This window comes from Piliocolobus tephrosceles, chromosome 10 (assembly GCF_002776525.5).
Source record: "Piliocolobus tephrosceles isolate RC106 chromosome 10, ASM277652v3, whole genome shotgun sequence".
Classification (NCBI taxonomy): Eukaryota; Metazoa; Chordata; class Mammalia; order Primates; family Cercopithecidae; genus Piliocolobus; species Piliocolobus tephrosceles.
Genome location: NC_045443.1, coordinates 128,052,036 through 128,064,537, shown reverse-complemented (window position 1 = coordinate 128,064,537; position 12,502 = coordinate 128,052,036). Strand labels below are relative to the sequence as shown.

At 48.1% G+C, this 12,502-nt stretch overlaps 1 protein-coding gene across 3 annotated transcripts in view; it reads left to right on the top strand.

Annotated features, from left to right (window-relative positions):
• Positions 1-12,502, top strand: part of RIMBP2 (RIMS binding protein 2) — a 235,147-nt gene that overhangs the window by 204,498 nt on the left and 18,147 nt on the right. For 2 of the 3 annotated variants that reach the window (XM_031936402.1, XM_031936403.1), the window contains exon 15: positions 4,584-4,692. In XM_031936402.1, the coding sequence (XP_031792262.1) occupies positions 4,584-4,692 (109 nt within the window). Of the gene's footprint in view, positions 1-2,267; positions 2,991-4,583; positions 4,693-12,502 lie in introns of all 3 variants that reach the window. The other variant, XM_031936401.1, reaches the window with a different exon arrangement.

Genomic DNA, 12,502 nt, shown 5'->3' with positions numbered 1-12,502 from the left:
CTGGCAAAGGCCCCTGGCAGGGCGTTGGGGATGTCCGGTCACCAAAGAACATGCCAGATCCCTATGCAAACCCTGCATGGTGCAGCACGTGCTATCCCCGGCAGCTCCTCCGTCCCCGCTCCCAGGTGACACCACAGAGCAGGTTCACACTGGCCTATGCAGAGTGGTCCAGTCTGACCCCAGCACCCCTCTGTGTACCCCAGAACCAGGAGCTCCGAAAAAGTGCCCATGAGTTGGGCCGGGTGAGGCGGGCAGCTGGTCTTCCCATGCCCCTGATGCCTCTCCTTTTGCTGGAGGAAGAGCCTGGGATGGGGCTTCCTGGGAATTGTTCAGCAGAGAAATAACGTCACCTTCTCTCCTCAGAAGGTGGCCCAGGGTCAAGCAAGTTCATCATAAAGTTCCTGGGCTGAGCCCCACCCCCATAGGCACAGCCCCACCCCCTCCACCTCTTAGCCGCGGGGATCACCAGGGCTGGGGCTTGGCCAGGATGGCAGCAGCCCCCGTCTCCCATTCACAGAGTGTTGTCAGTTTTTAGAAATCATGTAGGGGGCCGGGCGCGGTGGCTCACGCCTGGAATCCCAGCACTTTGGGAGGCCGAGGTGGGCAGATCATGAAGTCAAGAGATCGAGAACATCCTGGTCAACATGGTGAAACCCCGTCTCTACTAAAAATACAAAAATTAGCTGGGTGTGGTGGTGCGGACCTGTAATCCCAGCTACTCAAGAGGCTGAGGCAGGAGAATCACTTGAACCTGGGAGGCAGAGGTTGCAGTGAGCCGAGATTGCACCATTGCACTCCAGGCTGGGCAATAGAGCGAGACTCTGTCTCAAAAAACAAAAACAAAAGAAATTGTGTAGGCAGGTCTGGATTTCTGGATTTTCTTTAGAAATTACAAGATGTGGTACAGAGATCTGGCCACTCAGCATGCACGTTCCCATGTGGCAGTGAGGAGCTGTGGCAGAGCTGGGTCCCTGATGGGCACGGCAGGTGTTCGGCCCCCACTGGCCTGGTTCACTCATCCCGCCTGCCTTGGAAAGTGCCCGGGGTTGCCATGCCTTTACTCTAACGATGGTTTGTTTTTGATGTCCTTATTCGCTCCAATATTAGCTCATGTGCCCCCGAATCTGCAGAAAGTGAAGGGAGAGAGCTGTCAGCGGCAGTGTGCGCGCCGATGCCTCCTCACCTGGCTTGTGGCCAAGTCCCAGGCCCATGGCAGACCCCGTGTTAGGCAAATCCCACATGGTCCCCGAGATCAAGGGGCCCACAGCCAGAGGGGGCACAGACAAGTCGCCCTGTTCTGTGCCCATGTGGCTCATCTCTACGGAGCATCCCCAGGGCTGATGGCCGGGACCCAGGGGCACGCTTTACCTGGGTGGTCAGCCAAGCCCCTCGAGGGAGAGACCAGTCAGGAGTCCTTCATGCTCTTCGGGTAGAGGGTGAGTTGAGGGCTGTTCCCGGCAGAGAGTGGTGACATGCAGACGGGCAGTATAAGAGCCATGGACACTGGTTAAGCAGCTCCCGGTGCGGCCAGCCCCATGCCACCCGCTAGAGACCATGATGGCTCAGGTACGGCTCTCAGGGACCCCAGAATGCAGGATGCAGAGGAGACAGGCAGACTCCAGTCCTCTGCTGATACAGTCTCTGCACGACGGTGTGCAGGCACTGCTGGTGGGGCCGGGGATCGCGTGGTTTCACGCAGCTTGTATCTTAGCAGGGAGAAGGGTGACACATCGGCCTAACTAGAAGGTCCTGCAGAGGGTGCCGAGCACTGGACGGGAAGCGGGCCCAGTGGACGGACAGGGGCAGGTCAGGCTCCCTGTCTGGTGAACTGTCTCCAGTCACGGTCAGCCTCCAGTGGCAGCTGCCCTCAGGGTTTCTGAGGACGTAGCCCCCGGGCAGTCTCCCCTGGCACCGTGGCGACACCCACCCTCCACAGCAGCGGTCCCGCGGGCACTGTGGGGCCTGATGTGCTGCCGGAATCTGACCTGCCCTCTCCTTGGCTGGATGCATGGTGCTGGCTCCTGCCTGGCCTGCTGGCTCTGCCTGTGCTCTGCCTCGGCCTGCACCCCGCACCAGCCCCGTAACCCGTTCTGTTTTCATTCCAGAGCCCTCCGCGGCATGCCCCCGGCCCGAGCAGACGCATGCTTCCCATCCTCACTGCCTCCAGGACTAATTCTGTCTGTATTTTCTTTCCTCCCCCGGCCCCCACTTCATGCTGACCACACACTGTCTTTCCCGCGCCTGTTCTGGGCACGCCACCCCCTAAGGACCGCACTGAGCATAGGACCTCTGAAGGCACTTTCTGGGAGCCCGAGTGTCCCCACCAGCCCCACAGGAAGAGACTTTTCAGTATCCCCGAAGTAGCGGAAGAGGACGGAGAGTGCTGTGGGCTGCTGCACAAACAGGGTGCAGGGCCGTCCCCCAGGGCCAGGATGGGGCTGGCCAGAGAGCCCAGGCCCGGCCGGCCCTGCCGGCCCTGCAGGGGTGATGAGGCCCCTCGGGGCTCCTGGTTCTCGGTGAAGCACAGGGGCTCGGGGGCCGTCCCCCACCTGGAGGACTTCCTTCTGGAAGACAGGGGCTGTCGGTTCAGTCGCTCGGCCACCCGGAGCCCGGACAGCGGCCTGGACTGTGGGAGTGAAGAGGAGGAGTCGCGGTTTGGCTTTGGAAACACCGTGGCCACGTGCAGCCCAGGCCCTGGCCACTGTCCCTGCAGGAGGGGCCTGAGGCCGCTGTTGGCCCGGCGGCGGACGCTGACCCGGCAGAGCAGCGTCGAGGAGGACTTTGGGGAGCAGGTGGGCCCTGGTGGCGTCCTCAGGAACGACGACCCCCAGCCCAGCCCGGAGAGGCCGCTCCCCAGGAAGCACGGCTGGGGCGAGCCCACTGAGCACCAAGATTTTCGGGGTGTCTGGAAGAAAAGCATAACCATGCCCGACAGTAGGGCAGCTGCCCCCCACGCAAAGCCACCTCCCAGAGTCGCACAAGGCCCCCTGGTGTGTGACCTCAACTTCCTTTTCATAGCCACTTGCCAAACCAATCTGTTCCATTCTTCCATTGGTTTTCTGTTGGTGCTGGTGTCCATCCCTGGGGACTCTCTTGCCGGCTGTCTTCATTTTCCCTGCATTTTTGCTTTCTCAAGTCCCATTTGCTTCCCAACCTTTTGACCATGCTGAAGATTTCTTTACCTTGCTTAGAGTAATGATTTCCACCCCCCAGAATCAGTAATGAGTATGGCTGCTTGAATTAAAGGACAACTGAATCTAAATTTTAATTAAGGGTTAGCTGAAGTGTGATTATCTGAAAGTCTGGCTACATGTTTGTGTGCACAGGGATCCTTAGGGATTTATTTACGACGACTAGTATTGTCGAGGGTTTTTTTTCCTTGTTATTTTGGAGTTTTTTTCATTGCTTTTTGACCTTCGTCCATAACCAAAAAAAAAAAAAAAAAAAAAAAAAAAAAAAGAACGATTGAAGAAATCTATTTTTTTTGTTTTGCATATTGTTTCTACAGTTTTTGTTTTTTTCCCATTTGTTTTCCGTGCCCACAGTTTCCAGAACGCATTTTCCATGATCAGCCTTCTCCCCGGCAGCCCTGCCGTGTGGGCTTGTTGGTGGTTTTGAGCGTAGGGATTCATTGAAGGCTTCATTCATCTCTATATTGTGTCCTCTTTTCAGAACATTTGCTCCTGTCATGCTGACCTTTTCATTGAAAACACAGGTGAGCCATCCATATGGCGCCAGGCCTTGGGTCTGAGGCCGTGTGCTTGCGATGGGCCCACCCAGGAGAGGTGCAAGATCCGCACCTCGGTGACGCAGCTGCCCACCGCAGCCCGCAGCCTCCCCGCCCCCACCGCAGGCTCTGCAGCAGGCATGCCTCATCCCCAGACTCCCTGCCCGCCGTTCACGCCTGTGTTCCTGAGAACTTCCTCACTCCATTTACTTACTAGCAAGAAGAAGGTGTTGCTGTGATTGTCTTTAGTCAATCCTAACCCTGATCTAAAGGTGAATTTAGAGGTGAACTTAGCCAGAAAGGCGACCCATCTGAGTCCTGGAATGTTACCAGCATCTTCAGATTAGGAGTAGAATGTTGAGTTTTGAAGCTGATAAAATGCAGAAACTTCCGTCTTTGAGTTGTGTGTGAGAAACCCGACACACTTCTATCCAAGCAGGACAGGTGGAACTGCAGTGTCTTCCCCACTTTTGTGACAGCTGGGAGGGGGCATATGGAGACTAGGAGGGGCTCAAGTGTTCCAAGGAGACAAGGTGGGGCGAGATGTATTCAAGCCATTGTCTCTTTGGTCCAAAACATTTGTCTTCAGCAGCAGCAGCAGCAACCAAAAGAGACCCCCTACAAGGAACTTTTTTGCCCTCACCCCACCATGTGCCCAGCAGCGGCTCTGAGTAGAGTGTGGGGTGCTGGTGCACGGCTTTGTTCTCTCCCAGGACATTCAGCTAACCTTTCAGTTAAAAGCTAAGTTTAGTTGCCTTTAGAGATTCTGCTTCTCAACCCACTTGATTTGGCTAACTGAATTCTTCAGCGCCCAATGCTGGTGAGACTTACGACTTTGTTGTTGTTTTGTCTTCAGATTTTAGGGAACCCAGCCTCTGCAGGACGGGTGGATCACATGGGCCGGAGGTTTCCCCGCGGCAGTGCTGGTCCTCAGAGGTCCCGGCCCGTGACAGTCCCATCCATCGGTTAGTGGCTCCATCATTGCTGTTCTGTCTTTCAGCTGCGGAGCATGTGGCTGCTTACTCCATCTAAGCATGAACACAATTTTAGGAGTAGCATTTTCAGCTAAGCACAGAACACTCTGTTATTTATGGCAAAAAAGAAGGCAGGAACAGCACAAGATAAATGAAAGCTATTTGTAAGTATTCTTGAAATATCAAATTGGCCTTCTACATCCATGTTCTCCCCGCTGATTTGTTCCTGGAGAGTTTCACAGGGTAAGCACTGAAGGGACCACTTGTGTTGCCTCCCTCGTCCTGGCGCGGGCTCCCTGGGACATTCAGGGTCAGAGCCCGTGGCAGGTGCAGAAGCTGGATGTCAGCGTGCCTCAGGGGTCTGTGAGCCCCACCAGAGGGAATGCTGTCTGTCTGTAGCAGACACACTGGCAGCAGCGCTAAGTCCTGGGGATACCGTGCAGCTGTGTGCGCCCCTGAAGTGCATGCTCCCCATATCCATCTGGGCACCTCCCCTGCTCACGAGTCATCCTCGGGCATTCTGTTTCCATTCTCTTCTTGACATTTTGGAATTCAGCCAGCCATGCTGAAAGCTATCGTTTTAGCCATCCTAATCAATCCGCGGAGGGGATACGTCTATTATTGGAATCAATCATGGCAAGGAGAATTCCAAAACGTATTATGCATAAGATAATAGAAGCTGGTCATCAGCACAGAGGAACCGGGCTTCTGTGAAAAGACACACAGACACACACAGACACACACACACAGACACACACAGACACACAAATGCAAGGAGAACTCTTTTTTTTTTTTTTTTTTTTTTTGAGGCGGAGTCTCGCTCTGTCGCCCGGACTGGAGTGCAGTGGCCGGATCTCAGCTCACTGCAAGCTCCGCCTCCCGGGTTTACGCCATTCTCCTGCCTCAGCCTCCCGAGAACTCTTGATATCACAGAAATAGATGAGGAGAAACTGTCTTGGTTTGGCATGACAGGGCTCAAGGAGGATAACTTCTGGATAGTCTAGGCCCCTGAAAATCCACCTGGAATCTCACTGAAATAGCTGAAGTTTAAAAGGCAACTGGTCTTCTTTTCCGTCAACTCAAAATGAAGACAGGCTTCATGAAGCAAATAGATTTTTTAAATTGTGTCCTGCCAGACTTTTTCTTCCTTGTACAATTCAAACAGTAAGACAAAAAAATTTCCTCTTTCATCTTTACAGTTTTTAGATTGTTTTTATCTTTAGCCAGTAAAAATTCCATGCAGTGTTAAAGATCCATAGGAAACAGTATTTTCAGTTAACTGAATAATAAAAGATGCAGTCAGGTTCAGAGAACCTTGATGGTCATACTACAGATCAACTAGCAGGGTTAGTGGAGCCCAGATTCCTTGCAGGTATTCTAAACCTACTGCATGTCTCTCAAATCTTCATTCACTTTGTGTCCCTCCGGAGGAACTACGAAGCTTAATAAATAGGTTCTCCTGGCTTTCGTGTTAAATGACCTGTCTGAGATGTCCTGTCTTGAGAAACGAGGTGGGGAAAAGGCCAATCCTCCTGTTCAAGGCTCTCTTTCTCTCTCTCTGGTTAGGGTGAGTTTTCGAGTCTTCACTTGATGGTAACTTTAATGAGTGAAATGACCTGGTGATGGGGTAGCCACTGACAAGTTAATGCTGTGGCCATTCGGAAAGGACGTCCTTTGGAAGAGGCATGTTGGATCTTCTATGCCAATCTCCTAGGACTGAGAACTGAAAATTGTGCTGTGACAAATCAGCACTTGAGCCAGGAAGTCAAAGGAAACCAATCCTGGGCCTGCAGTCTTGCCAGGGTGACCCTCGCTGTCAGAGTCGCAGGCGACAATTTGGCTGGATTTTTCTGCAGCTGTGGAGTTCCAAAGGCTGCATATGTGTCTTAATTTCAGGAGGACACTTGTTAAATTGGGCGAAAGAGCAATTCTATGTCAACACCTTAACAAGGAAAAAGCCTCTGAACATAACTCGGAAAAGAGTTAACTGACAAACCTATGAGAGGTTTGCTTTAATTGTGCTGACTTCTTATCACGTAGCCAGCCAGGAAACCACACAAAAATAACGAAAACCAGACACTTTATACACAAATACACATCTCGGCACCTATGATGGTTTCAAAAGGAAACAGAAGTGGTGGGTGCTTATCACCCACCTGAGGAGGTGGCCCTGGCAAAGAGCCTTGGGAAATGAACATCAGTGACGGCTGAACAGACAGGATGCTCCTCTAGTTCTCATTCACTTAATTGTATTTTTCTTGTGAAAATATTAGAGAACAATATTTTAGAAATCTACATTTCAAAAGCATTACTTTTCTTTTTCAGAGGAAATTAAGTCTGTAAACCATATACTTCCTATTTTTAATAAGCAGTGGACCTACAACAAAAAATAATATAATAGGTTCTCTGGATTTCCAAAATTTAAAAAATGTCCTTCATGATTGAAAAACAAAATTATGTAGCTTCCTATCTAGTAAATTCTAAACCATATAATTAGCATAAAGAGGTCTCAACATTGATAGATGTCTTCATATATATACTTAATTAGGTTTGGTTTTATCCTTTATAATTTTTGGTCTTTGCATTTATCTAGTTTTTGACCTGTCAGACGGAAGGCCTGCAGGCTCACCCTTCTAAAACCGAAGCACTATGTTGAAGAGGATTCTGTTCTTAGGAATCAACTCTGAATATCTCCTCTGTATTCTCTCTCTCTCTTTTTTTTTTTTTCTGTTATTTGTTATTTTGGCTACTGAGCCTACAAAGTGAGGAAAGTACAGCACATTTTCTTCATGTTCAGGGAGGAAAAATAAATTAACTCTATTGACAAAGCTTTGCCCCTTAAAAAGGAAAGCTCCTTTCTTCAGGTTTCCCTGCAAGAAAAAAAAAAAAAAAACAAGAGCTGTCAACTCTGTTTAATAGATAATTCCCTTTATCTCCACAGAAATGACAATGGACGGTAGCAGGGAGGGTGGTCGGTCTGGGCCAGGTAGTGCGGGAAACCTCTCTCCGTAGAAAACGGTGCTTATTCTCACGGCACCGGTGGATTTGGGAGGCCACCCAGGCAGCCAGCCATGAGCCCTGATCTCCCACATGATATGCACACCCTTCCTTCTAGCAGACTGCTTGGGCCAGCACGCTTCCTCAGCAGGACGGGAGGCAGTGCCCACTCCCCCCAGGGTCAGACGGACACCTGCAGGTAAGTGCTGCTTTCAGTCTCGCCTGCCACCACCAAGGACAAGGGACCCCCAACGGCCCAGTCCAGCCTGTAGTGAAGCCCAGTTTCCAGGGACACATTCCAGGGAGGCCGCTGCTCTCTCCCTGTCGAGGTCCGGTGCTCATAACGTCCAGTGCATCCTCTCTGGAGGAGCGGACGTGGAGTCACCGCATACCCATGACTTTATTCACATACGTTCCACTCCAAGTGCTCCGCCCACCTCTACCGCACACCTGTCTTCCCCTAACACAGCGTGACACTGTGGGTAGTTCTCTGGAAGGAGCCTTCTTCAGGGGACTGGCCTCAGGCAGCTCTGTGTTGGGGTGTCTGCCTAAATGCCTCCCGTGGTGTGGCCAGTTGCATGGTGCATGTGAGTTTGGACTTGAAGACAAAACGATGTGTTTTTGCAGATCATGGTCCTTGACCGTAAGCCACTTACTGAGAAAACGCACTCTTGCCTAGGCTCTAGGAGGGACTGGAAAGATTTTCAAGGGAGATGTTGACCATCCCCAACTCTCTTTAGGCTCTGACCACAGCCCCTCACCCCTCTGCACGTTTTGATGCCACAAACTTGCCACATAAACTCAGCTGGAAAGTGCTGAGAACTTGCTTGGAAAATGCTGTAGCCAGAGGTTCTCCTCCACCGGCATTTTTCCGTACCTGGAACTGCATTCACTAGATCACACTGACGTGGCCATTAAGTTCCTCCAGCAGATCTCCGGCAGAATGGAAAGCACATCCTTCTGACGCTGCCACAGCTGTTCTCCACCATCATCCCTGGGTGCGAGAAAGGGCTGCACAGTTGTGCCCGCTGTAGAGGCCACGGAACGCCTCACATTCTGTTGAACTCGGATACCACCTGAAACCAGAAAAAAGTCATCAGGTTTTTTCACTGACTACGAACAAAATCAAAATAGCATGGAGAAATTAATGAAGCCTGCTGTGGAAAAGTTTTGTTCCCTGGCAGAAATTACATTTTAGATTAGGCATTCAAAAAAGACACTAAATCTCAATAATGTAAACAATGTATTACATTTTAAAATTCAACGTTTCCTGCAGCCAAAATGCTTTTTATTTTTAGACTGTGTTTTATTTTTTTCTGGTGAAAGGCTGATCCATTTGGTTCTTTCTCTACCACCTGTCCTGTCTTTTCCACATACCTGTGACCTCTCGTCCCACCACCTGTGTTCCTCGTGCTGGGACAGAAGCTCAGGCTGGGCTGCCTCTCCCAATCCTGCGCTCTCTGCTGCCAGCTGGCGTCTTTCTCACTTGCTTCCGTGACCGTGTTCTGAGACCACCTCCCATGATCAGACCAATATTATCTGTCAGTTCCCTCTCCCCCGCCTTCTCTCTCCATACATATATGCACACATATATCTAATGATGTTCAGTGATACATATGTATATATAGGCATATGTATTAGGATTTCCAAAATAATTGTTTTGACTTTTTAAAATCAACTTTCAACTTTTATTTTGGATTCACTGGGGTACATGTGCAGGTCTGTTACATGGGTATAGTAAAGAATGCTGAGCTGTGGGGTACAAATGATGCCATCATCCAGATAGCATAGCACCCTGTCAGGAGTCTCTCGGCCCTTGCCCCCTCCCTCCTCCACCGTCTAGTGGTCCCCAGTTTCTGTTGTTCCCATCTTCGTGTCTATGTGGACCCAATGTTTAGCTCCCACTTATAAGTGAGAACATGAGGTAGCTGGTGCACTGTTCTTGTGTTGATTTGCTCCAGTGGTTGCAGAGGACATGATTTTGTTCATTTCTCTGGCTGCGTAGTATTCTATGTGGTATATGCGCCACATCTTTATTCAGGACACTGTTGATGGGCATCTAGGTTGATTCCATGTCCCTGCTACTGTGAACAGTGCTGCGATCACCATAGTGAGTGGCTGTGTCTTTTTGGTGAAACGACTTCTTTTCCTTTGGATATATACCCAGTAATGGCACTGCTGGGTCAAATGGTAGTTCCATTTTAAGTTCTCCAAGAAATCTCCAAACTGCTTTCCACAGTGGCTGAACTAATTTCCAGTCCCTCCAATGGTATATACGTTTGTGTTTCTTTTCTTTGCAGCCACCCCAACGTCTATTTTTTGACTTTTTAATTATTGTTCTGAATGGTGTGAGATGGTATCTCATCGTGATTTTGTTTTGGATTTCTCTGATGATTAGTGATGTGGAGCATTTTTTCATAGGTTTATTATCTGCGTGCATGTCTTCTTTTGAGAAGTCTATTCGTGTCCTCTGCTCTTTTTGATGGAGTCATTTTTTGCTTATTGATCTGTTAAGTTCCTTGCAGATTCTGGACACTAGACCTTTATCAGATGCACAATTTGCAAATATTTTCTCCCATTCTGTAGGGTGTCATTTACTCTGTTGATAGTTTCTCTTGCCTGTGCAGAAGTTCTTTCATTAGGTCATGCATGTTAATTTTTGTTTGTGTTGCAATTGTTTTTGTGGTCTTTGCCATACATTCTTTGCCAAGGCTGATGTCCAGAATGGCATTTCCTAGGTTTTCTTGCAGTATTTGTATAGTTTGAGGTCTTACGTTTAAATCTTTGATCCATCTTGAGTTAATGTTTGTATATGGTAAAAGGTAGGAGTCCAGTTTCAATCTTCTGCATGTGACGAGCCAGTTATCCCAGCAGCATTTATTGAATGGGGAGATCTTTCCCCATTGCTTATTTTTCTCAACTTTGTCAAAGATCAGATGTTCGTAGGCATGTGGTTTTAGTTCTGGTTCTCTAGTCTGTTCCATTAGTCTGTGTGTCTGTTTTTGTACCAGTGCCACACTATTATAGTGACTGTAGCCTTATAGTATAGTTTGAAGTCAGGTAATGTGATACCTCCATTTGTTCTTTTTGCTTAAGTTTACTTTGGCTATTTGGGCTCTTTTTTGGTTCCATATGAATTTTAGAGTAGTTTTTCCTAATTCTATGTAAAATGACGATGGAAGTTTGATAGAAATAGCATTGAATCGTATACATACGTAACAAACCTGCACATTGTGCACATGTACCCTAGAACTTAAACTATAATAATAATAATAATAATAATAATAATAATAATAATAATAATAATAAAAGCATTGAATCTGTAGGTTGCATTGGGCAATATGGCTACTTTAATGATATTTATTCTTCTAACCCATGAGCATGGAATATTTTAGCATTCATGTCATCTATGACTTCTCTCAGCAGTGTTCTGTAGTTCTCCTTGTAGAGATCTTTCACCTCCTTGGTTAGAAATATTCTGTGCGTCTTAGTTAGATGTAATCTGTGTATTTTATGTGTGTGTATATGGCTATTGTCAAGGTGATTGCATTCTTGATTTGGCTCTCAGTTTGAACAATTTATTGGTGTATAGAAATGCTACTGATTTTTATACATTGATTTTGTACCCTGAAATTTTATTGAAATTGTCTATTGGTTTAGGAGCCTTTCAGCAGAATCTTCAGGGTTTCCTAGGTTTAGAATCATATCATCAGTGAAGAGAGATAATTTGACTTCTTATTTCCTATTTGGATGCCTTTTCTTTCTTTCTCTTGCCTGACTGCTCTGGCTAGCACTCCAGTATTGAACAGGAATGGTGAGAGCAGGCATCCTTGCCTTGCTCCAGTTCTTAAGGTGAATGCTGCCAGCCTTTGCCTGCTCAATTTATTGGTTGTGGGTTTGTCACAGATGCCTCCTACTATTTTGAGGTACATCTTTCAATGCCTAGATTGTTGAGGGTTTTTTTACTCATGAAGGGATGTTGGATTTTATTGCAAGCTTTTTCTGCACTATTGGGATAATCGTATGGTTTTTGTTTTAGTCCTGTTTATGTGATGAATCATATTTATTGATTTGCATATGTTGAACCAATCTTGCATTTGAGGGATAAAGCCTACTTGGTCATGGTGAATTGTCTTTTTGATGTGCTGCTGGATTCAGTTTGCTAGTATTTTGTTGAGGATTTTTGCATCTGGTTCATCAGGGATATTAGTCTGTGGTTTTCTCTTTTTGTTGTGTCTGTCAGATTTGGGTATCAGGGTGATGTTGGCTTCACAGAATGAGTTAGGGCGGAGTCCTTCCTCCTCAATTTTTTTGGAATAGTTTCAGTAGAATTGGTACCAGCTCTTCTTTGTATGTTGGTAGAATTCAGCAGTGAATTCATTTCATCAATATTGGTCTATTCAGGGTTTCAATTTCTTCCTGATTCAGTCCTGGGAGGTTGGATGTGTCTAGGAATGTATCCGTTTCCTCTAGTCCAAAAGAACCACTTTTAGAAGCTGGATGGTATATGGAGTTGAAACCCAGTTCACCAGGAAATTATGAATTCACTGTAATAAAGATGCGTTTGTTGCCAGTTACGTATTTACCTAAGTGAACAGTTGGTCACCTCGATGGACTTTGATTAACATACAAATGTATTTTAAACGTGGGTTGTGCTTAGCTTTCCATTTTGCAGAGTGTGTGGGTCCTGGGAAGGCTCCCCAGCATGGCCCATCCTGCCCCTGGCACTGCGGCAGCTCCTGCCCCAGCCTGTGCTCTCTGGGAGGCCCCCGAGGCCCAGGCCTGTCTCAGTGCTTTCACACGC